Source organism: Dryobates pubescens, chromosome 12, assembly GCF_014839835.1.
Source record: "Dryobates pubescens isolate bDryPub1 chromosome 12, bDryPub1.pri, whole genome shotgun sequence".
NCBI lineage: Eukaryota > Metazoa > Chordata > Aves > Piciformes > Picidae > Dryobates > Dryobates pubescens.
In genome coordinates, this window is record NC_071623.1 from 2,661,268 (window position 1) to 2,687,890 (window position 26,623).

The 26,623-nt window shown below is 45.3% G+C and overlaps 1 protein-coding gene across 11 annotated transcripts in view; it reads right to left on the reverse strand.

The window, feature by feature from the left end:
• Window positions 1-26,623, reverse strand: part of POU2F1 (POU class 2 homeobox 1) — a 144,696-nt gene that overhangs the window by 36,744 nt on the left and 81,329 nt on the right. For 4 of the 11 annotated variants that reach the window (XM_054165942.1, XM_054165941.1, XM_054165943.1 and 1 more), the window contains exons 3-6: window positions 20,089-20,189; window positions 12,911-12,964; window positions 11,165-11,284; window positions 9,267-9,446 (exon numbers count right to left, since the gene is read on the reverse strand). In XM_054165942.1, coding sequence (XP_054021917.1) covers window positions 9,267-9,446; window positions 11,165-11,284; window positions 12,911-12,964; window positions 20,089-20,189 — 455 coding nt within the window. The remainder of the gene's footprint in view (window positions 1-9,266; window positions 9,447-11,164; window positions 11,285-12,910; window positions 12,965-20,088; window positions 20,190-26,623) is intronic. The other 7 variants (XM_054165947.1, XM_054165946.1, XM_054165950.1 and 4 more) reach the window with 5 other exon arrangements.

A 26,623-nucleotide genomic window follows, 5' to 3' on the forward strand; every position in this document is an offset into this window, starting at 1 on the left:
CAGAGAATCATTTCAGCTGGAAAAGATCTCCAAAATCATCAAGCCCAAACATTAGAGGTCTTTTCCAACCAAAACTATTCTAAGAATAACCTAACAGTACCAAGTGGAGTGCTACACCATGTCCCTAAGCATCACATCTACACGTCTTTTAAATACCTCCAGACGTAACAATTCCATCTCTTCCCTGGACAGCCTGTCCTAGTGCTTTCAGTGAAATAATTTTTCCTAATGTCCAATTTAAACAACCCCTGGCACAACTTAAGTCCATTCCCCTTGTCCTGTTACTTGCTGCTTGGGAGAAGAGACCAACATCCCCCTTGCTACAACCTCCTTTCCGGTAATTGTGAAGAGGTAAGGAAGGTCTCTCATGAGCCTTCTTTTCTCTAGACTAAATGGTTCCAGCTCCCTCAGCCACTCCCCATAGGACTTTTATGTCTAGGCCATTCAGCAGATTTGTTGCCCTTCTCTGGACCCATTCCAGAACCTCAATGCCTTTGTTGCAGCAAGGGGCCCAAAACTGAACACAGTATTCAAGGTGCAGTCTTGCCAGTACCAAGTACAAGGGGGACAATCACTTCCCTAGTCCTGTTGACCACACTATTCCTGATGCTGCTAGGATGCTGTTGACATTGACCATCTGAGCACGCTGCTGGCTCATATTCAGCTAGTTGTCAATTAACACTCTGAGGTCCCTTCCACTGGGCAGCTTTTCAGCCACATTTCCTCAAATCTCTAGCATTGGCATGGGGTTGAAGTGATTCAGGTGCAGGACCCAGCACTTGGCCTTGCTGAACCTCCTAAACGTGGCCTCAGCCCATCAATCCAGACCCTCCACCTGTGACTCCATTCACCACCACTCTCTGGGCCTGGCCAGCCAGTCAGTTTTCAACCCAGTGAAGAGTCCATCTAAGCCATAAATAGCCACCTTCCCCAGCAGCATGCTGTGGAACACAGCATCAAAGGCTCTACTGAAGTCCAGGTAGACTATGTCCACAGCCTGTCATCTACTAAGCAGGTTACCTTGTCATATAAGGAGATCAGGTTCATCAAGCAGGACCTGCCTTTCATGAACCCATGATGACTGGGCCTGATTGCCTGGTTGTCCTGTACATGCTGCACATGGCACTCAGAAGGACCTGCTCCATGACTTTCCCTGGCACCATGGTCTGACTGACATGTCTAGTTGTCCAGATGCTCCTGGCCATTCTTGTAGGTGCTACCTCTGCTAGCCTTCAGTCAACTGGGACCCCTGCAGTTAGCCACTTCCACCAATTCTCTCAGTAACTAACATACTAGAATTAAAGTGAGCCAGACTTGCAAAGACCTGCAACTTCAGGGCAGTGAAACAGCCTCCATCCATTTTGACTGATGCAGGTTTCTGAGTACATGCACAAGCTGCTCAGTGGGCATATGCGGAAGGCCACTGACTGCCAGCAGAGGGGATGGTGATGAACAATCAATCGAGAGAGATCAACAAGAACAACTTTTCATTTGCACAATGCAGTCATATGTAGAACAGAGTTATCTGTCTATAACCTTACTTAATTTTAAAACGGTTAACCTAAGACTTCAAAGTTTCCACACTCATCTCCTAGGGAAGAGGAGTGCTGAGTGTCATGAGTGGAAACAAAGACTGTGGACTGAAAAAACCTGAGACCATATAGATTCACTGTAAGAAAATGACTATTTAACCTGCATTACAATGACACTAGCCATCAATCACTTAGGCAATTCAGTCCTGTGAAGTCACAAGCAGGCAGTGGGATAATATGGTAGACAGACAGCAGATGGACTGACCAAGCAATAACGTAAGAAAGGGAAAGTTCCACTTTATAAGAGGGTAGCAACATTTTTGCAAGTGCCCCCAGGGCACCAGAGTATATTTAAAACTGTTTAATAGTCTTGTTTGTTTTCAGAAAAAGTGACTAACACTGCAATCATTCCTGTGAAATCCAGGACAATTTCCTTCCCAAAGAAGTGAGATAACCACTCCGTTTTTTCCCAGGAACTCTATTTTTCTTCTGACTTGATATCATGAAGTTACACTGGTCAGAATTACTAAAAACCCCTTAATTCTTGAGCCTGATGTGACATGGACATCCACTCATTTATTCATTGATTTTTCAATGCTCTACTGGTTAGCTTTGCAGATTGAACAGACCCTTCCAGAACACAGGGACTCATTCTGAATTGGATGCAGTGGCTAGGTGCAGAAGAAAGAGCAGGGCAAGCTGAGTAAGGCTCTGAACACCACGTGAAGTGAGGCTGACGGATGAAAATAGAGGTGGATAAGAGAGAGAACAGAAAGACAAAAGGAAGAGTTAGGAGGGCTTCCTTTTATGAAGGAAAAAGCAGGGACAGAAAAACAGACTGAGAACCTCCCCCCACCAAAAAGCAAACAAATGAACCCTCCCCAGATGACCAAGCAAATCTCAGATGATTTGAAGAAGCCCCACAGGAAATGGAGCTACATACAAGAAAGAACAGAAAGAAACAGCTTCAGTGTATTTGTAAGATCTAAGGAGAAGAGCTTTCTGTTTAAGACTATAGTATTCCTAACAAAGGGTACCCAGCTAAGACATGACAGCTCTCATCATCAGACTCTTACACTTTAATATGAGAAAACTGTTTTTAAATTGAGGCCTCAGGGATAACTGGTACAAGCAATCTTACTCTGTGCATCTGCCTTGGTAAGTGGTATCTTGGCTGAGTCTTGTTTAAATACAGAAATACAATTCTGTAATGCAGAATGGAAACGGGACTTGCAAGGCTAATCATTCCTAAATAGCCCCACCAGCTCCACACATCCTTGTGAAATCCAACTTGATTTTTACCTTGGGAAACTTTTATTACTTAGGTAGTTGTAGCATTACAATAAATCTCTCAAGAGCAACCATGCAAACAACCCCAACACTGTTTTCCTACACTGATCTTGTTGGTCTCAACGGTAAAATCTATACACTAGCAGAAGCAGATCGAAAGAGCTGGAAAGGCTTCTGGGGAAAGAGGGATGGCTTCTGGTGCTGCCTAACACTTTAGAAACACCAGAACAATTCAGCTCCTACCTTGGCAGAATCATCTGCCAAGTGCTTCTGTGTTGACACATGGAAGTTTTTCTAGCTGTTTTTGACATACTTTTTGTATCACCTGAAGTTCTAAAATTAATGCCATTATCTCTAGACACTGCAGTACAAACTTAAGCATCTCTGCAATTTTTAAGTTCCTAGCATATAAACACTGATTGTGGACCCTGAAAACAACTGAAGATTATAAAGAACCCCAAAACTTGTTAAATTGTTATTAACAGTTCTATCCTCACTCACTGTTAGTAGCAGCACTAACATCTTATCATAGAATCAATGAGGTTGGAAAAGAACTCAGAGATCATCAAGTCCAACCTATCACCCAACACCTCATGACTGACTAAACCATGGCTCCAAGTGCCATGTCCAATCCCCTCTTGAACACCTCCAGGGATGGGGACTCCACCACCTCCCTGGGCAGCACATTCCAATGGCAAATTACTCTTTCTGGGAAGAACTTGAGTAGAGTAGAGTAGAGTAGAGTAGAGTAGAGTAGAGTAAGCCAGGTTGGAAGACACCTTCAAGATCACTGCGGCCAATCCATCAACCAAGCCAACACCACCTAAACAACTAACCCATGGCACCAAGCACCCCATCAAGTCTCCTCCTGAGCACCTCCAATGATGGTGACTCCACCACCTCCCCAGGCAGCCCATTCCAATGGGCAATCACGCTCTCTGTAGCCCAAACCTACCCTGGTGCAGCTTGAGACTGTGTCCTCTTGTTCTGGTGCTGGTTGCCTGGGAGAAGAGACCAACCCCCACCTGGCTACAACCTCCCTTCAGGGAGTTGTAGACAGCAATGAGGTCTCCCCTGAGCTTCCTTTCCTCCAGGCTAAACAACCCCAGCTCCCTCAGCCTCTCCTCACAGGGCTGTGCTCCAGACCTCTCCCCAGCCTTGTTGCCCTTCTCTGGACATGCTCAAGTGTCTCAATATCCTCCTTAAATGGAGGGGCCCAGAACTGGACAATCTTACCTTATGCTAACTGCAGTGCATGTTAAAGAAGTCATGCTTGTGCAATTAGTTAATTAAAATAAACATGGTAATCCCCCTGCTGCAGAGACCTGCTGGTTGATTATTCAAAAATCATCAATTAAAGCAAACATTCAGCTATTTGTGTAATCAGCTATATATTTACAATGGCAACACAAACAAAGCAGAGTACTGTTTATAAACCCTCGTCAAGATGGATCAACAAGCATGGTGCTCCATCTACCTATGCATCTAGGTGGCAGAAGTTTGCCATAAAATGTCACATTGCATCCAACACCTGCTGAAATTATGCCTGGCACTTTCACCATACATAGAATACATACATAGAATAAACCAGGTTGGAAGAGACCTTCAAGATCACCGCGTCCAACCATCAACCAATCCAACACCACCTAAACAACTAACCCACGGCACCAAGCACCCCATCAAGTCTTCTCCTGAAAACCTCCAGTGATGGCGACTCCACCACCTCCCCAGGCAGCCCATTCCAATGGGCAATCACTCTCTCTGTATAGAACTTTTTCCTAACATCTAGCCTGAACCTCCCCTGGCGCAGCCTGAGACTGTGTCCTCTTGTTCTGGTACTGGTTGCCTGGGAGAAGAGACCAACATCCATCTGTCTACAACCTCCCTTCAGGTAGTTATAGAGAGCAATAAGGTCACCCCTGAGTCTCCTCCTCTCCAGGCTAAGCAACCCCAGCTCCCTCAGCCTCTCCTCACAGGGCTTATGTTCCAAACCCCTCACCAACTTTGTTGCTCTTCTCTGGACACACTCCAGCAAGTCAACCTCCTTCCTAAACTGAGGGGCCCAGAACTGGACACAGGACTCGAGGTGCAGCCTAACCAGTGCAGTGTACAGGGGCACAATGACCTCCCTGCTCCTGCTGGCCACACTCTTCCTGATGCAGGCCAGGATGCCATTGGCCCTCTTGGCTGCCTGGGCACACTGCAGGCTCATGTTCAGTCTACCATTAACCAGCACCCCCAGGTCCCTCTCTGCCTGGCTGCTCTCAGCCACTCTGACCCCAGCCTGTAGCTCTGCATGGGGTTGCTGTGGCCAATGTGCAGAACCTGGCACTTGGATGTGTTCAATCTCCTGCCCTTGGACTCTGCCCATCTGTCCAGCCTGTCGAGGTCCCTCTGCAGAGCCTCTCTACCCTCCAGCAGATCAACTCCTGCCCCCAGCTAGGTGTCATCTGCAAATTTACTGCTGATGGACTCAATGTCCTCATCCAGATCATCAATGAAGATGTTAAAGAGCATGGGGCCCAGCACTGATCCTTGGGGCACACCACTAGTGACTGGCTGCCAGCTGGATGTGGCACCATTCACCACCACTCTCTCATTCACCAGGAGAAGAAGCTAACAAGATTCTGCCAAGCTACATTTATGTATTTTAAATAATCTACCCTAAAAGAAACTGATAGCAGAGTCAATCACTTAAGCACTTAGGAATGGAAAAAGGAGAAAAAGACAAAAGAGTAGTGAAATTTTAATGTGCTCCCCTTGTGCTACATGATCACATACTATTTTTCATGGAGTCTTCAAGTTAGTAAGTGTTTTAATGCCCTGCACTTTCTTGAAGCAGACCTTGCCATCCTAAGCTGCACACTTGGAAGACAAGAGGCACATGTGCACAGATCAACACAAGCCCTATGAGGACAGACTGAGGGAGCTGGGGTTGCTTAGACTGGAGAGGAGGAGACTCAGGGGTGACCTTATTACTCTCTACAACTACCTGAAGGGAGGTTGTAGCCAGGTGGGAGTTGGTCTCTTCTCCCAGGCAACCAGGACCAGAACAAGAGGACACAGTCTCAGGCTGCAGCAGGGGAGGTTTAGGCTGGAGGTTAGGAGGAAGTTCTACACAGAGAGTGATTGCCCATTGAAATGGGCTGCCCGGGGAGATGGTGGAGTCACCATCATTGGAGGTGTTCAGGAGAAGACTTGATAGGGTGCTTAGTTGCATGGTTTAGTTGATGAGGTGGTGTTGGATGATAGGTTGGACGTGATGATCTTGAAGGTCTCTTCCAACCTGGTCTATTCTATTCTATTTGCATTTAGGTTAAGAGACACACGTAACAGCAAATGGGAACTCTGTGGCAGATGCATGGAGAGATGTCAGAAACTAGCCATCAGCTTTCTTGACAAGGACATTTTCCATTTTATTCTTGAAATATATCTATATTGTTGGACACAGAGAAAGCCTTAACAAATTAGATGGTCATGGCAGTTTCCTTGCATGCTACATCTCTGGAGAGCAGCCAGGCAGACAGGGACCTGGGGGTACTGGTTGAGAGCTGGCTGAACGTGAGCCAGCAGTGTGCCCAGGTGGCCAAGAAAGCCAATGGCATCCTGGCCTGCATCAGAAACAGTGTGGCCAGCTGGAGCAGGGAAGTCATTCTGGCCCTGTACTCAGCACTGGTTAGGCCACACCTTGAGTCCTGTGTCCAGTTCTGGGCCCCTCGATTTAAGGACATTGAGATACTTGAACATGTCCAGAGAAGGGCAACAAGGCTGGGGAGAGGCTGAGGGAGCTGGGGTTGCTTAGCCTGGAGAAGAGGAGACTCAGGGGAGACCTTATTGCTGTCTGCAACTCCCTGAAGGGAGGTTGTAGCCAGGCGGGGGGGTGGTCTCTTCTCCCAGGCAACAAGCACAACAACAAGAGGACACAGTCCCAAGCTGCACCAGGGGAGGTTTAGGCTGGAGGTGAGGAGAAAGTTCTTCCCAGAAAGAGTAATTGGCTGTTGGAATGTGCTGCCCAGGGAGGTGGTGGAGTCCCCATCCCTGCAGGTGTTCAAAAGAGGATTGGATGTGGCACTTGAAGCCATGGTTGAGTTAGTCATGAGGTGTTGGGTGATAGGTTGGACTTGATTGTCTCTGAGGTCTTTTCCAACCTTACTGATTCAATGCTTCTATGATCTTGAATGTAGATTAGCTAATGCTGTCTTGGAATTCTACCTGCAGAGGGTAAAGACATGACAAAATGGACCAGTCAAGGTAACACTGCTCCTACAGTCTGAGAAACTACTTACTCTCCAAATCAAGATCATAATCAGTTCAAGAGGGGACTGGATGTGGCACTTGAAGCCATGGTTTAATTAGCCATGAGGTGTTGGGTGACAGGTTGGACTTGATGATCTCTGAGGTCTTTTCCAACCTTATTTATTCTATGATTCTGAAGTTGCCAGAAAAGTCACATGACTCATCATAGTGCACTAAAAGGCTCTGCATGAGGGGGCAGCAGGCAGCAGCAGTACTGCCCTTGCAAATGTGATATGGCATTGCTCCAGCCTCTTCAAAGACAACCAGAGAGGTCAGAACTTTTACACCAACACCACAGAAGTTTTGCCATTTCAGCTAAGCAACTAATAGCACACCTAGGCTGCTATTCAGCTAGTGGATGAACACAATAAAGGAACAGCAGATTTCACCAGCAGATTGCACAGATAATTTATCATTTCCATTCTTAATCAGCTTTTATTTTCACTTTTCAGATACTTCATCCCAGTTGAATAGAAGCACAAATAGTTCTGAATAGAAAGAATAGAATAAACCAGGTTGGAAGAGACCTTCAAGATCATCGTGTCCAACCTATCATCCAACACCACCTAATCAACTAACCCATGGCACCAAGCATCCTGTCAAGCCTCGCCCTGAACACCCCCAGCGACGGCGACCCCACCACCTCCCCAGGCAGCCCATTCCAGTGGGCAATCACTCTCTCTGTGTAAAACTTCCTCCTAACCTCCAGCCTAAACCTCCCCTGATGCAGCTTGAGACTGTGCCCTCTTGTTCTGGTACTGGTTGCCTGGGAGAAGAGACCAACCTCTGCCTCACTACAACCCCCCCTCAGGGGTAGTTGTAGAGAGCAATAAGGTCACCCCTGAGTCTCCTCCTTTCCAGACTAAGCAACCCCAGCTCCCTCAATCTCTCCTCATAGGGCTTGTGCTCCAAGCCCCTCACCAACTTTGTTGCCCTTCTCTGGACTCGTTCCAGCAAGTCAACCTCCTTCCTAAACTGAGGGGCCCAGAACTGGACACAGGACTCAAGGTGCGGCCTAACCAGTGCAGTGTACAGGGGCACAATGACCTCCCTGCTCCTGCTGGCCACACTGTTCCTGATGCAGGCCAGGATGCCATTGGCCCTCCTGGCTGCCTGGGCACACTGCAGGCTCATGTTCAGCCTACCATCAACTAGCACCCCCAGGTCCCTTTCCACCTGACTGCTCTCCAGCCACTCTGACCCCAGCCTGTAGCTCTGCATGGGGTTGTTGTGGCCAATGTGCAGCATCCAAGAGTCTTAACCTGATCACTGCAAGAAGCTGCAACTTACATACCCAACATACTTTGGACAGCTAACCTAATCAAACTGAAATATTGCCTACTGAGAACTTGAATCTATGGTAAGATGGACCTCAGCATCATCAAGCCAAGTGCCTACTATAAGTACTCAAGATGCTTATGCTTGTACATTTGCTTACCCGTGCCTGGAAGTCTAAGGAGTTTCTGCAGCATGTATGCCAATCAGAGTGACAGTGGTGCTGCATTCCCACACTGCATTAAGCCAAGCCTGGAAAACCCAGGAGGATCTTTGCTGCTTCCAGTTAAGCAAAACTTCCTTGGCAAGCAGATCTCCAGAATTAATAGGCCTTTATCAGCAGCCCACAAAACTGGGCAGATTCTGACACCAGATTCATTCTGGCAAGTTTTTCTCTAGGCACAAGAGAGTCCCCATTCATAGTAAATGACCTTGGTGCATTAAGCACCAAGCCAAAACAGCACAAAAATGTGTCAAGTTATACTGCCTTTTCTTTGGCTCCTATTATTTTGGTCTTTGGATCTAACAAGCATCCTTTGTGATACATAGGTATCTCCTCCCACTCATACAGCCTTTGACAAATGTCCCTGATATGGGCACCTTGCTCTCCATTCTCAAGCTAACTGCAAGGAGAAAAATCCAGAAAATACAGCATCTGGTCACACAGAGGAACAAACTCAGAAGCCCTGTGGAACTGATGAGCATCTGGTATGCACTCTTTGCTCTAAGGACACATGAGAAAAGACTAGCAGCACTCAATGATACAGAGCTATAGCACTACAGAAACTCACTGAATAAGGAATAAAAGTATCGGTTCAATGATGCAATTAGTCAAATCTCCTATTTTCCACCCTCTCAAGCCTCAAGGCTCACCTGTGCAATCTGTATTGGCTGAGATAGAGGGATCTGCGTCATCGGCGTTGCAGCAGAGGCCGAGATGGTGGCACCAGCAGCGCTGTGCTGCTGGCTGGCTGAATGCTGCACTGCAGCCGCCAGCAACTGTGCCTGCGCCTGTTGTAGCAATAACTGTTGCTGGGCTGGCGTCAACGTGAGCTATAAATAATTAGAAAACACAGCCATTAATAATGGAAAGAGCCACTTCAGCTACAAAGCCATTAGCTAGCTCATTGCTAGTTGTATTAACCAGACATTCCTTGAACTATTACTACAGTTCAGCCTTTAACTAGCCAATGACTCTGGCCTTAAGTAAGGACAACTATCTACCCAGCACAGTGTGGGAACCAATCTACCACAGACCTGACATAAACCAAACCACATGAATGCAAACATTTGCACCTACTGGAACCTACAGAACCTGACTTTGCTCAAGTTTTCTTCACAGTCCTACCAAGAAGTTCAGGGAAAAGGTAATCAAGTAGCAAGCAGAAGAAAAGACTCGATTTTGTCAGGATTTGAAAGGAAATATACACCCAGCAGAACACAAGTGATTAGCCAGATGAATGAAAAGCAGGAATGCTGGCTATGGCTACAGAACAAACTGATAACACCCCAGCTGCCTCACATTAGCATGTAACCCTGCCATATTCCATCATTTCCATTATACCCTAAGATATAAGTAAAGAACACGAGCTCCATTTGTTTCTCTCCAAGTCTCCCCCCATCTGCCTGGTTTTTGTTGTTTAGTAGAACTGGCAAGTCTACATCACCTCCCATTCCCAAACATGCATTATCTTTGTGAAACAGGTGGCAGCCACCCCTCCTTCACACGTAAATGAATCTTGATGCCCATGCTTACTACAATCCATATGTACCTGGAGTTTCGAATGTCTCACTACTGCAGCCAATGATAAATGCAAGCAAACCCACATCTTTTGGAAATGAGAAAAATAGTGAAGTATGCCAGGCATTAAGAACATATTAAAGCAGTCTCACTTTTAGAACCCTCACTGTAATTGACCAAGAACTCCACAGGACATTTACACACTAGCATCCAAGAAGACTTCATGATTGAACATGAAATTAAGGTATCACTTCATCTAAGCGGAGAGATGATCTAACCTAACGCTTCCTATCACAAATACATTGCTGGAGCAACTGCCCAAAATTCCTTATTAGCATGCAAACTCTTAAAGCTGCAAAGTGGATTACATGGAGGCAAACTCTTCAATCAAACCAGCCCATTCATGAAATTTGCTCTTAGATAGCTGAAAGCCTTTACAACAATTCAGAAACACTGGTAATCCTGAAACAAGTCATTCCATAGATTTACTGCCTTGCAATTAAAAAACCCCTCACAACCAGTAGGCTAAAACCAGGCTGAATAGGCTAAAGGCAAGTACTAATATAGCTGCTACACAAGAAACGTGTTTGAGGAGAGGAAGAATTTGTGTCAGCAGTTCCCCTGATTTTTGTTCTTCACCCAGCTACCTGATAAGATTTAGTCTTGTGCTCCCATGTTTCATGTTGCCAAAAAAAAAACTGAAAAGACTAACTGAAATCCCTTTTGATGACACTGACTTTCTTTGTGCATGCACCAGGTGCTAATCTCATTGTAGACTCAAGACAGATGCTCAGAACAGAGAGAAGTGTTTTTTAATTAAGCAAACACTTTGCAACAAACCTCAAAGGTCAAAAGTTGGGAGTTGTTTTTTTTATAGGAAGACATTTTTCTGTCTCATCTTTCACTCAAGCTTCCTCCTGTGCTAAAGGAAATGACAATAACCTTCACTGAGTTCTGCAGGGACTGCTGTGGATACTGCAATCATTTGCCGGACAGGAGGTTTACTGCAGGGTACTTGGGTAAATCTTACCCCAGTGATCTGTCCTCCGGCCAGCATGAGCTGGGTCTGGGGTATGGCCGCCTGCACTGAAGGCTGCTGGGAAGGCTGGCTTGGCTGCTGAGAGTCCCCAGATTCTTCATTAGATTTAGACTAGTCAAAAAAAACAACAACACAACAAAAACCAAACAACTCTTTATAGTGTAAAACAGATGTTAATGCATAACACTGCTATCTCAACACTGCACAGTAAAAATCTTTCATCTGCATACAAAAAGCCCTTGGGTTTGTTTTAAGAGTGCATTTAAGCCATGGCTCTATATGCTAGGGTTGCTCAAACATGTCTGTAGGTAACGCAGTTTAAACAAAACAAAGAGGCTCCCAGGTCCTCTGTAACTCTTTGGCATTGTTTTCAGATCTCATTTAATTTTGCACAATGCAAAAGCAGCTGACACTACCTTTCACCACAAAGAAAGAAAAGGTTGTTAAAATTATTCATTGCCTAAAATCCTGAACAATGGGACAAGGGCAAGGAGATTGCTTCCCTTTCATTATCTGCACCCTGCACCTCCAAGTCGTCATACTGTTGGCTTGCGTGAAACTGGTTTGAGAAATCCTCACAGGTTTCTCTACCTACAGTGAAATCCATAATATACACAGTGCTCTTAAATAATCAAAGGTAATATTTATTTAATTGAATGCTGATTCATTTAAAAGATGGGGGGTAGGGGGTTGGAAATTTTGTGTATGTGTGGTTTGGTTTTGTTGGTTTCTTTTAAATAAGAACTTGTGAAGACATGAGGGAGGAAATGCAAGTGCATGAGGAGGGTTGAGGGAGTTTTATGATAATTAAAACTGGTTATGCAGAACATTAAAATTCTGCATAGATTTGCATATTTTCCACCACCTGTTTTAGGGACTGCAGAGCAAGGCTAATTAACATAAAGGCTCTGATTAATTCTGCCAGTCATTGAGCGATAATTACAGCGCAGGACTGTAAACATTCTGCACTGGAGATACAGCCTGTTTGCCAACATCTCTCTCAGGGATGGAAGTTTACCATGGCAACCAAAGCAATTTTCTGCCTCCTTCCTCTTAGAAAGGAAGGTCACTATACCTTCTCTTCTTTCCAAATTGTTATTATGTATAAGTGGGTCCACATTCTACTGCATTTCATGTAATGCATTACCTACATTTTTTAATAACAGGCAATACTGAAACCAGTTTTCAATAAAACTGCATCCCTTGCCCCTTAATATAGTACTGAGAGGAAGTGGCATGTTAACTGATACACTGAAGTGTTCAGCATCATAAAACAAGTTTGAAAGTTTTGTTCCCTCTCACACATTAAACAATTACTCTGACTTATTTTGAAATCACTGTTATTTACACAAGCAATCTACACTACCTATATTACATAGTTCATGCTATGCTCCTATATTTAGCTACCAGAAAGTACCTGCTATGTTCAAAATCACCAAATAAATGGAAGAATATTACATAACCCTGGGGTTTTATAGTTTTCATGATAAAACACCTGACTGAAGTTCAGTCGACAGTTAAAATTCAGGGCGTGTTTTAAACAACCCAAATTTCTGAGTGCTTGTAATTGTCAACCTGATTTACAGTTGTAAAACTACTATTCATTCCTGCCTATTCACTTGCAAGACCAGTCAGAATGAAAAACCAGAGTGATACATCACAGGTTAAAAACTTAATGGGACCATAATGCAGATTGGAACGAGAGAAGGACAAGCAGCAGAAGGAAACTGTCTTTACCTGTACATTTAAGGACTGAGCAGCAGCCTGTAAACTTGTTCCAGCGAGCTGGACCTACAATACAGTGCAAAGATGGAAATAAAATGCTGTAGAATCCACAGAAAACTTCAATGTAAAAACTAAAACCAAATTAAAACCAAACAAAGCCAAACCACACCAAACAAGACACCAAGGCGAATAACCTCTCCACCAGTACCCCAATAAAAAAGTCTGCCAAGAACAATGCATGCCTCTCTAAGGCCTGAAACAGTGAAACAGGGGTTATGCTCCAGGCTGAAAAAAAAAACATCTGCAAGACTCTTCCACAGTGTTATTTCTCTACCTCTTGCAGAATGTATTCCTGCCTAGGGATCTAGATATTATCATGAAATGGAGTTGACAGAGCATTTTAGGACGGACAGGCTATTTCTATCCCCGTTCAAAAAATCCCCAAGCTCCAGGGGAGGGTATTAAGCTCAACTCATCATCATCCTTCTAATATTTCAGAATGGCTCTTATCCCAAATATGTACACTGCATTCACCTGCTTACTTATGCAACAAGGAGCCATCACCTGCAGAGCACAAACCCCACAGTACAAACACCTTTCCTCAAATCAACCCATTCAAGTATTGTCAGTCTCCTGCCACTGAAAAGAAGATCTCAGTACAGAGGACTAGAGACACTTTACAGAGGCTGTATTGATTCAGGTACACTCAAAACTTGAATTCAGTGTTTGTGATTAACAGGTCCAAAGAATTTTTTGTGGGTTTGCAATGAAAAATAAAAATGAACTCTTCAGCAAGTGAGATTTCTACAGTGTTGGGGTTGGGTGGGGGTTTTTTTCCATCTCTAGCAAGAATTTTCTCTGTAAAACAAGTGCTAATTTTTCCTTTATTGAAGATGGCTTTAGTCAGCCTCATCTTGGTTTTGCCACCACTACTGTCATGAAGAAGGAATGCCAGGTAATTAATTGCTACCACTTTCAAAGGTCAGAGTTACAGCTGTAGCAAATTCCATCTCTGGCCACCTTTGAAAGCCACTGCTCATTTGAAAACTAGGCAACACATAAGGACACAATAAAGCAAAGCAAAATGTAACGCTCTTGGCTCCATAAAAAGATGTCCCCACATAATATACATCACAAAAGAGAATCCACATATCTGCAAGCACAGGAAGGAGAGTTTTAATTTAAATTGCAGTACATGAAATTAATAACTGAATATTCAAGCAGGCAGCCCTTAAGAGTCACCTTGGAATTATTTCCTACCACTTTAGAGGGAAGTACTTGACTTACTAAGGCACATTCTACACCAGAGCAAACAATCCTGGCAAAGTTTGTCCTTATCACAAGCAAAACATAATTAGTTGATGTAATCTGAGCTTTTAATATGAATTAACAGCAGAGAATAAACTAAACAATAACAGCCTGCCATCCAAAATTATACTCAGAAATAATGCTTTTTAAATTGCATAATAATCAAACACCACATAAAAGACTACAAAGGCATCCTACTCGGGTACCAACAGCATATTCCTGAAAACACCTCTGGAATGCAATTACAACAGCCCTTCCCTCACACAAACATTTTCTAATTAGAAATTAAACTGTTCCTGCATGTTGCCTACAACCTAATATTTTCTATTAGCCTGGAGGAAAGCACTGTGTGTTAAGGCTGAATAACACCCCACTAACATCAACCACACTAGAAGGGAACAGTTTGACAATAGATTCCCACACACCCACAGGTGCATAAAAGAATGGCTGAGATTTTCCTTTTCAACTAGGGTTTCAAGAAATGAATCACACTTTGTCAAATATGATGTTATAAAGATCCTGACAACTGTTTAAATAAATACAGTTTCAAGGCAAGATAAAGCACTGTGCTAAATACAATTACTGTCCTGGATCAGCCTATATAACAAAACAAAGACTAAACCACAAAGTTCTGCAGAGCAGCTGTATGTGTCCATGTTAAACACATACTGACAAGCCATGAAAACTAGTCAGCTTCTCTCCACATAAAGGCAGCCTACAACAGCCTGTTGGTGAAGCAAATTCAAACAGTGGCACTCCCTAGGCCCCATATAACCCAATGTACTAGGAAAATTGTAATTATGTGCCATGTAAAATGTTCCATACAATACAGTGGCAATTCAGAGCTCTTAAAAGAGGGCATAAAAGCTTCGGTACGTCAATTACACCACAATAACTGTGCAACCTCAGACCTCAAGCATTCAAGGTCAGCCAATTAGATACAGCATTTTAAACTTTAACTTGGTGCTGAGGAAGGGAAAGAAATTAGGACATTTGTTTTCATACATCAAGTATGAACAGATGAAAAACTATGCCCCTTATACTTCTCTTCACCTAGGGCTGCCCCATTTTGCTTGAGCCTAGATCTGAAGTTCAGCTTTGATTTCCTAAATGCAGCAGCAGCAGAACAGAGGGACAGTAGTAGAAACCTGAATATCATCTGACAAACAGGTCCTGAAAATAACTTTTAAAAAAAAGAATTAAATTTAAACCTCACAAACCACATATACTTAGTAAGTACCATCACTTTGTGTGTAAAAACTTGAAAGACCAAAGATAGCGCTGCCTGCCATTCAACACACTTCTGTCTTTAACCAAACAGTGACAGTTTCAGAGCCTTTGCAGTTATTGGGTCATCACACAGAATCCCAGAATGATAAAGGTTGGAGTGAACCCCCAGAAATCATCTAGTCCAACCCCACTGCCAGAGCAGGCTCACCTAGAGCAGGCTGCAGAGGAATGCATTCAGGCGGGTTTTGAATGACTCCAAAAATGGGGCCTTCACCACCTCTCAGGGCAGCCTGTTGCAGGGCTCTGCTACCCTCAAAGCAAAGAGGTTCCTCCTCATGCTCAGATAGCATTTCAGGCATTCAAGTCTGTGCCTGTTACCTCCCATCCTGTCACTCAGCATCACTGAAGGGAGGCTGGCCCCACCCTCCTGACACCCACTGTATTGATAAGATACTCCCTCAGTCTTCTCTAGGCTAAAATGCCCCAAGTCCACCCCTCAACCTTTCTTCCTAAGAGAGATGTTCTAGTCTCCTAATCATCTTCAGAGTCTTTTGCTGTACCCTTGTGTGATAGCATCCATGGAAATGCCTTTCAAGCATTTCCCTGCCCTTCTTAAACTGGGGAGCCCAGAACTGGACACAGTACTCCATATGAGGCCTCACCAGGGCATAGCAGAAGGGAAGGATAACCTCCCTTGACCTGCTTGCCACACTCTGCTTGATGCACCCCAGGATGCCATTGGCCTTCTTGGCCACAATGGCACATTGCTGGCTCATGGTCACACAATCACACAAAATCACAGAATCACCAAGGTTGGAAGAGACCTCAAAGATCATCAAGTCCAACCTGTCCACAGACCTCATGACTAAACCATGGCACCAAGTGCCACGTCCAATCCCCTCTGGAACACCTCCAGGGACGGTGACTCCACCACCTCCCTGGGCAGCACATTCCAATGACGAACGACTCGCTCGGTGAAGAACTTTCTCCTCACCTCGGGCCTATACTTCCCCTGGCACAGCTTGAGACTGTGTCCTCTTGTTCTGGTGCTGGTTGCCTGGGAGAAGAGGCATCCTATTGTCCAACAATACTCCCAGGTCTTTTTCCACAGAGCTGCTTTCCAATCCTTTAACAAACACGATCTTTTAACAAAACCAGTGAATTCCACCTTGCCTTCCCACTTGGTACATCCATTAAGGTTTTTAATTTGTTTGGTTTTAATTCAATACTTCAGGCATTCTCACCTCAGAATCACAGAACCATTCAGGTTGGCAAAGACCCCTGGGATTATAAAGTCCAAGCATTAAACCTACTCTACAAGGTTCACCCCTAAACCATAACCCCAAGCACCACATCTAAACGACCTTTAAACGCATTGAGGGCTGGTGACCCACACACCTCCCTGAGCAGCCTATCCCAATGTCTGACCACTTCCTCCATGAAAAGAATTCAGTATCACTAAGGTTGGAAGAGACCTCAAAGATCATCGAGTCCAACCTGTCACCACAGACAGTTTCCTGATGTCCAGTCTAAACCTGCCCTGTTGCAGTTTGAAGGCCATTCCCTCTTGTTCTATCACTAATTAACTGTGAGAAGAGACCAGCACCAACATCTCTGTAACATCCTTTCAGGTAGTTGCAGAGAGCCAGAAGGTCTCCCCTTAGCCTCCTCTTCTTCAAACTAAACAGCCCCAGCTCCTTCAGTTGCTTTTCATAAGATTTATTCTCCAGGCCCCTGCCTAGTTTTGTTGCCCTCCTCTGCACTCACTTCAGCACTATCAATCTCTCTCTCTCTCGTACTGAGGTGCCCAAAATTGGACACAATACTTGAGGCAGTGCTGAGTAGAGAAGGGCAATCACCTCCTTACTCCTGCTGGACACAGCATTTCTAATACAAGCCAGGATGCCATTGCCTTTCTTCACCACCTGGGCACACAGCTCGATCATATTCAGCCACTTGTTTATTGTAACACCCATGTCCCCTCCTGCCAGACAGCTTTCCAGCCACACTTCCCCAAGCCTGCAGCATTTCATAGGGGCCTAAGTGCAGGACCTGGCACTTGCCTTGTTGACGCTCATACCATTAACACTGACCCATCAATCTGACCTATCCAAGTCCTCTACAGAGCCTCCATATACTTGTGCACATCAACACTCCCACCCAACTTGGTGGTGTCTGCAAACTCTATGACACACTCTACATCTTCATCAAGATCATCAATAAAGATGTTAAACAGAAGCAGTCCCAACATTGAGCCCTGAGGAACACCCCTTGTGACTGCCTGCCAGGTGGATTTAACTCCACTGACTGCCACTCTTTGGGCCCATTCAGCCAGGCAGTGCTTTATCCAGCAGAGTGTGTGCTCAGCCAAGCCAAGAGCAGCCAGTTTGTCCACAAGAAGCCAGTGGGAAACGGTGTCAAAAGCTTTTGAAAAGCCTAGGTAGACAACATCCACAGCCTTTCCTTCATCCAACAGTTGGGTCATCTTGTCATGGAAGATCAGGTTGGTCAGGCAGGACCTGCCTTTCATAAACACATGCTGACTGGGCCTGATTCCCTGGTTGGCCTCTACAGGGCACATAATGGCACTTGAGATGACCTGCTCCATGACCTTCCCTGGTACCAAGGTCACACTGACAGGTCTAGTTTCCCAGATCCTCCTTTCTTGTAGATTTGGTGTTACATTTGCTACCCTCCAGTCCATTGGGGCCTTCCCTGTTAGCCAGGACTTCAGGTAAATAAAGTGGCCAACTCCTTCAGCACCCTTGAGCATAGACCATCCGACCCCATAGACTTGTGTGCATCTAAGTGGTGTAGCAGGTCACTCTTTTATAGTGATGATCTCATTCAGCATCCCCTCCCTGTCTCATAGCTCATGAGTCTGGCTGTCCAGGGAACAGCTACTTCCAGTGCTAAAGACCAAGGCAAAGTAGGCATTGAGCACCTCAGCCTTTTCCTCTGCACTGTTTCCCTCTGCATCCAATAAAGGATGGAGATTTTCCCTACCTGCTTTCCTTTTATTGTTAATGTATTTATGGAAACATATCTGTGCTTTGCCTCTCCTAATTTTCTCCATACATAGCTTCACTACATCTTTATAGTTTTCACGAGAGACCTGTCCCCACTTCATTTTGATCTTGAGGTGCAGCCAAAGGTCCCTATTCAGCCAGGCCAGAATCCTTCCCTGCCGACTCATTTTCAGCACACAGGGACAGCCTGCTCCTGAGCCTGTAAGACTTCACTCTCAAAGTATGCCCAGCCTTCCTGGACTCCTATATCCTTCAGGGAGGCCTTTCAAGGGAGTTTGTCAGTTTCTTGAGCAGGCCAAAGTTTGTCCTCTAGAAATCCAAGGTGGCAGTTTTATTAACCCCTCTCCTTGTTTCCCCAAGGACTGAAAACAGTCATCTCATGATCACTGTGTGCTAGACAGCTCCCACCTTCACTTCCCCCACGAGTTTTCCCCATGTTCACAAGAAGCAGGTCCAAGAGGGCACCTTCCCTGGTTGGCTCCCTCACCACTTGTGCTAGAAAATTATCTTCCACACTCTCCAGGACTGTTTTCTCTCTGGTGTATTATATTTTCAGCAGACATCTGGGAAGTTGAAGTTCCTCATGAGAACAAGGGGTAGCAATTGTGAAACCTCTCTCAACTGCCTATAGAACATCTCACCTACCTCTTCATCTTGGTATCATAGTATCACAGTATAACTAAGGTTGGAAGAGACCCCAAGGATCATCAAGTCCAACCTGTCTTGGTAGACCTCACGACTAGACCATGGCACCAAGTGCCACATCCAATCCCCTCTTGAACACCTCCAGGGACGGTGACTCCACCACCTCCCTGGGCAGCACATTCCAATGACGAACGACTCACTCTGTAGAACTTTCTCCTCACCTCAAGTCTAAACCTCCCCTGGTGCAGCTTGAGACTCTGTCCCCTTGTTCTGGTGCTGGTTCCCTGGGAGAAAAGACCAACCCCTTCCTGGCTACAACCACCCTTCAGGTAGTTGTAGAGGGCAATGAGATCACCCCTGATCCTTCTCTTCTCCAGGCTAAGCAACCCCAGCTCCCTCAGCCTCTCCTCACAGGGCTGTGCTCAGGGCCTCTCCCCAGCCTCGTTGCCCTTCTCTGGACACGTTCAAGTGTCTCGATGTCCTTCTTAAAGGTTGGGTGGTCTATAACAGATTCCCACCACAGTATCAGTCTTCCTGGTCTTACTCCTGATTCTTACCTGTAAGGACTCAACCCTATCATCACCTTCAATAATTTGGATGATTTCATATGTGTCCCTAATATAGAAGGCCACTTCACCACCACTTCTTCCTTGCCTATCCCTTCTGAGAAGCTGGTATACATCAATCACAGTACTCCAGTAGTCCCCCATTTTCCATGATGCCTGCTGCTCAACTCACAAAATAGAGGCTTTCTAGCTCCCACTGGCAGGTCTCACCCTATCTTGCTGTCTTCTGCAGCTCAATAGGAGCAACACAATAAGAACTTTACCCCATCCAAGCTATTTAAGCATGTCATCTACCCATGCATTCCTTTACATGACTCCCCATCATTCACAGAAAGTAAACATAAAGCATGGAAGAGTAGCTGCCTTCATACCTGACCAAGTCTCTCCTACTCTGAAATGGGTATTCTCTTACCTGATGAAGGTGCCCAAGAAAGGCCTGGGCCTGGGCTGTAGAGATTGGTCCTCCAACAGGCACAGGCTGCTTTTGAAAGTCCAGGCCATTTGTTTGTGTGCCTGGTGAAAGAAAGACATTAAAAAGTATTACTTGAGTACTTTTATGAAATTGGATAAGAATTAACATTCTCAAATCTCCTGCCATTCTCTCAATACTATGCAACAAAAATACCCTGAGTGTGACAAGAACTGACCTTTGTTACTGGAGGGGCTGTGGGGATGGGAAGCAGTGTCACTTCCAGATGTTGATAATAACAGCATTTGCCAGCTGTACAAAATCAGTACCATGTTTTCTTTACCTTACCTGTTCTGTGCACACTATTATCTCACCCTTCTTCTGTGGTTGGAGAACCAAATGTGTGCATGCTGCTAAGGTTAAACTGAGTTTCCATTCTTCATGCACTCTACCCATCAGCTGAAGACTGTCTTCAAGATCAGAATGTGGCAAGAACAAGGTTCACATAAAGCTACCTTTCATTAAAGAAGGATATTGAGACACTTGAACATGTCCAGGGAAGGGCAACGAGGCTGGGGAGGGGTCTGGAGCACAGCCCTGTGAGGAGAGGCTGAGGGAGCTGGGGTTGCTTAGCCTGCAGAAGAGGAGGCTCAGGGGAGACCTTATTGCTCTCTACAACTACCTCATAGGAGGTTGTAGCCAGGTGGGGGTTGGTCTCTTTCCCAGGCAACCAGTACCAGAACAAGAAGACACAGTCTCAAGCTGTGCCAGGGGAGGTTCAGGCTGGAGGTGAGGAGAAAGTTCTTCCCAGAAAGAGTAATTGGCCATTGGAATGTGCTGCCCAGGGAGGTGGTGGAGTCACCAGCACTGGAGATGTTCAAGAGGGGATTGGACGTGGCACTTGAAGCCATGGTTTAGTTAGTCATGTGGTGTTGGGTGATAGGTTGGACTTGATGATCTCTCTGAGGTCTTTTCCAACCTTATTGATTCTATGATTCTAAAGTAAAATAACACTTGATGAAAACAGAAGTACTGTATCTACTTAGCAGCTATGGGCCCTGGCTCTACTCTTTTGATAAAAGGCATTCCCACGAAAGTTTGTGTGGAGCTCTCATTACACAAGATAACTGCCTAGCCTTATGTTTGCTCTCACCCACTCATACAACTAAAACCAAAGTATGTTCTGATATTTTTGTTGTCTTCTCCCTGAACATCTGACAATGAAAACTCCCAAATAACCTGGAAGAGAGAACCACAAACAACCCCCAAAAAAATCCACAAAAAACCCACCACAGAATTCACTTTTGCTAAGAGAAGTAACTACAAACTTTAAAGACTCATTCTATGGGGAGATAATACAAATGACTGTTAGGGATGATGTACAAGTGGGTTTGTGTGGTGGGTATTACTACCCACACTGACTAACAAGAAGAAGAGAGATTCTGAATGTATGGAATGTGTCGAATTCCTACAACATCTTAAAAACTGTGTGACTGAAATGAAGTAAAACCAGCTTCAGACTTGCATGTTTATTCTTTATGACAATTAGATGATGTTCAGTGTCTATGGACAGGTGTTCAAGGAACTCCTACTTCAAAATCCTTTCTGTCTACATTTCTCACAAAGAGAAATGTAAAAGACAGTTGCAGTTGTTGAGCAATATAGAACCTCCTCATTAAAGGAGATACTTTGAACCAGTCTACAGCCTGTGGTCAGGGATGCCTCTCAAAAAACCCCAAAACCAAACCAACCAACCCAAAAAACCCCAAACCACAAAAAAACCCCCAACCAAACCAACCAAAACCCTACAAAGAACCCCAAATGGATAATAAGCCTGTTGTAAAGGCAGGTATTTCCAATTGGAAATTTGCAGGGGTTAAAAAGCAACAACAACAAAACCACCCACAAAAACCCAAACCCCACCCCCCAAAACACAACACAAAAACCCCCACAAACCATTTCTGAGAGGACTCACTGGAAGCCTCCCCTTAAATAAAGAGGTGAACCTGGTTTAGTTAATTATGTTCCAAAAAGAACCTCACATCATGCTAACATCTTAACCAAGCACTGCTCTCATGCATGTGTACAGAAAAGAATGCTCCAGTTAATGCTTCTGCTGAGTCTTAGTGTGGGAATTTGAAAGCTGCCTCTTAGGGTTGATAGTTTTGAACAAACCACTTCCAAGACTGAGGTTAAAAATCTCCACAGGTCTGAAAGAATAGTTTAGAAAGACACCATGAAAAAACAACATTTCCTTGACATTCAACCTTGAGGGTGCTCCAACTCCCTTCTCTCCATGCCTCTCAAAACCAAACTGGAGAAAACCCCCAAACCATACCTGCTCCCACTCTGTTCTACTTGCACTGAAAGCTTTCTTTGGCATTTGGAAGGACAATGTCTCTTCCCCTTCAGATGCAGCCTCAGTTTTGGAGGAAATGCCACTAAAGAGGCTGGCATTTATCACAAGCCATCTACATCTTCTAAAGAACTGCACATGGATAGGACAGGACAGGTTGGAAAAGACCTTTGGTATTATCAAGTCCAACCTATCACCCAACACCATCTAATCAACTAAACCATGGCACCAAGTGCCTCATCCAGGCTCTTCCTAAACACCTCCAGGAATGGTGACTCCACCATCTCCCTGGGCAGCACATTCCAATGGCCAATCTCTCTTGCTAGGAAGAATTTCTTCCTCACCTCCAGCTTAAACCTCCCCTGGCACAGCTTGAGACTGTGTCCTCTTGTTCTGGTGCTGCTTGCCTGGGAGAAGAGACCAACCCCCACCTGGCTACAACCTCCCTTCAGGGAGTTGGAGAGAGCAAGAAGGTCTCCCCTGAGCCTCCTCTTCTCCAGGCTAAGCAACCCCAGCTCCCTCAGCCTCTCCTCACAGAGCTGTGCTCCAGACCCCTCCCCAGCTTTGTTGCCCTTCTCTGGACACATTCCAGCAACTCAACATCTTTTCTAACCTGAGGGGCCCAGACAAACAGGGCACAGGACTCAAGGTGTAGCCTAACCAGTGCTGAGTACAGGGCAGAATGAGTACAGGCCTGCTCCTGCTGGCCACAGTGTTCCTGATACAGGCCAGGATGTCCGGCCTATGAAAGGACTTGCTGTTATGGTGCTCATAAGGATGCAGCATTGTAAGCATAATTCCACAGGACTTGTGGAAACCAAGAAATCTGACAAAGAGACTGGAAAACAGAGCTGTCAAACAATGCCAGTGCATCATAAGGACATGAAAGGATGAGAATGCCACTCCTGCTCAAATACAGAACACCCATGGTGATTATTAGATGTGGCAGGAGCAATCATAAGTATCTCAATTTTAACAATCCCAAACACATGGGGTTTCTATCTCCACCCCAGCTCCTGTAACTGTTAGGGCTCATCTAACACCTTGCCACCATCAAAAACACCAGTGCCACACCAGACCAACAAGTACCAGGATCGCCCAGGGATCAGTGTTGGGCCCAATCCTATGCAATATCTTTATTGATGATCTAGGTGAGGGGATTGAGTCCACCACTAGTAAGTTTGCAGACAACACCAAGTTGGGAGTAGGTGTTGATCTGTTAAAGGGTAGAAGGGATCTGCAGAGGGACCTTGACAGGCTGGTCGTCTAAGTGCCAGGCTCTACACATTGGCCACATCTGCCCCATGCAGTGCTACAGACTGGTGTCAGAGTGGCTGGAGAGTGGCCAGGCAGAAAGTCCTGTGTCCAGTTCTGGGCCCCTTAATTTAAGAAAGACATTGAGCAACTTGAACGTGTTCAGAGAAGGGCAATAAAACTGGTGAGGGGTTTGGAGCACAGCCCTGTGAGGAGAGGCTGAGGGAGCTGGGGTTGCTTAGCCTGGAGAAGAGGAGGATCAGGGGTGACCTCATTGCTCTGTACAACTACCTGAAAGGTGGTTGTAGACAGGAAGGGGTTGGTCTCTTCTCCCAGGCAACCAGCACCAGAACAAGAGGACACAGTCTCAAGCTGTGCCAGGGGAGGTTTAGACTTGAAGTGAGGAGAAAGTTCTTCACCGAGCGAGTCGTTCGTCATTGGGATGTGCTGCCCAGGGAGGTGGTGGAGTCACCATTCCTGGAGGTATTTAGGAAGACACTGGATGAGGCACTTGGTGCCATGGTTTAGTTGATCAGATGGTGTTGGGTGATAGGTTGGACTTGATCTCAAAGGTCTTTTCCAACCTGGTTAATTCTAATCTGACATGTGGGTTGCTTTTGCAGGTGCTTAAAAGAGGAGATAATTTAGCAATATAATTTTAAAGCTAATATTTTAAAGCTATATTTTAGCAATATAATTTTAAAGCTAAAATATGTTTAAGGCATTTTATTCTGACTGCTACATTCAAGGCACTTTACTACATTCCCTAAGTAGAGTTAGAAATACAAAGCTATGCTAACTTCCATGAAACTTAGCCATCTGTGATACAATAGTTATGTCATCTCTAGAACAGAATAGAATTAACCAGATTGGAAAAGACCTTAGAGATCATCAAGTCCAACCTACCACCCAACACCATCTCATAACTAAACCATGGCACCAAGTGCCTCATCCAGTCTCTTCTTAAAGAGGATAGGGGAGGGATAGGCAAGGTGGTGAATCCACCACCTCCCTGGGCATCACATCTTTACCAGCAGCAAATGCTGGTTTTTTTTCTTGACACCAGTTCTGCCAAATATAAATTCCATGCAGTATTTTCTCTTAAAACTTTCAAGTTGCATCAGCTTACTACTGTTTAAAACAGGAATGACACAAGCATTCACTGAGGTTTTCAAAGACAGACTAGTAGTGCTTACACAGCAGACTTTGACTTATTTACAAAGGTCACTGCAAGACAGATACAAGAAGTTACAAAAATGAGAACACTTGAGTGTTTATAAAGTAAATCCTTAAGCATTTTAGAATAGAATAGACCACGTTGGAAGAGACCTTCAAGATCATCACGTCCAACCTATCATCCAACACCATCTAATCAACTAAACCACGGCACCAAGCACCCTATCAAGACTCCTCCTGAACATCTCCAATGATGGTGACTCCACCACCTCCTTGGGCAGCCCATTCCAATGGGCAATCACTCTCTCTGTATAGAATTTCTTCCTAACATCCAGCCTAAACCTCCCCTGCCACAGCTTGAGACTGTGTCCTCTTGTTCTTGTGCTGGGTGCCTGGGAGAAGAGACCAACCTCTGCCTGTCTACAACCTCCCTTCAGGGAGTTGTAGAGAGCAATACAGTCTCCTCTGAGCCTCCTCTTCTCCAGGCTAAGCAACCCCAGCTCCCTCAGCCTCTCTTCACAGGGCTGTGTTCCAAACCCCTCACCAACTTTGTTGCCCTTCTCTGGACTCGCTCCAGCAAGTCAACATCCTTAAATTGCGGGGCCCAGAACTGGACACAGGACTCAAGGTGCAGCCTAACCAGTGCTGAGTACAGGGGCAGAATAACCTCCCTGCTCCTGCTGGCCACAATGTTCCTGATGCAGGCCAGGATGCCATTGGCCCTCCTGGCCACCTGGGCACACTGCAGGCTCATGTTCAGCCTACCATCGACCAGTCCCCCCAGGTCCCTCTCTGCCTGGCTGCTCTCCAGCCACTCTGACCCCATCCTGTAGCACTGCATGGGGTTGCTGTGGCCAATGTGCAAAACCCGGCACTTGGATGTGTTAATTTTCCTTCAGAGCCTGCACTCCCCTTGCAATCAACAGCACTTAAGAGTGCCTTAGTATCTGAGCTGAAGGTTGATGGCTTCTCACTAAGTATGCACAGAGCCCAAACCCAGGAACTCAGTCAGGAATGTAAATTGGGGCTTCTGATCAATTACTTTCAGGATTTAATACCTACCAGTTGACTAACACAGCTGATGCTTGGGCCTCCAAAGGTGGTCACAAATGTGATTAAGCAACTGCCTCCAGTGGTTTCAAGTCCTACATTTTAAACCAAAGCAATGAGTGCAGAATGGAGAGTCCTCACAAATTCTAGATACTTGAGTTTGCATTATCTAAACTGTCAGGAAACAGAACTGAGAGGAATGGCTGGGAAGAGAAATTGCAGAAACAGCATCTGCGAAAGGTCCAAACACAAACTGGTGTAGTAACCAACCCTATTATTAATCTCCCTTTGTGATGAAAGCACCTACATACAGCTTTACAATCCATCAATTTATTTATACCATGATCACTAACTTCACACTGATGAAGAATTTGGCTAGGAGAGCAAAGGCAGGGTTCTGTTGAAGCAGATGCAATGCTTCTATGACAACAGACTACCTTTGAATAAATCTTCTTCTCTTCAACAACTCAGCTGAGGTGAAATTGCTAGTTAAAGCTGCACTAAAGGCTGTGCATTAGGAACACACTCATGTCCCTTTCTGCCAGACAGCTTTCCAGCCACACTTTCAGCCAGCAGTGTGCCCAGGTGGCTAAGAAGCCCAACGGCATCCTGGCCTGCATCAGGAACAGTGTGGCCAGCAGGAGCAGGGAAGTCATTCTGCCCCTATACTCAGCACTGGTTAGGCCACACCTTGAGTCCTGT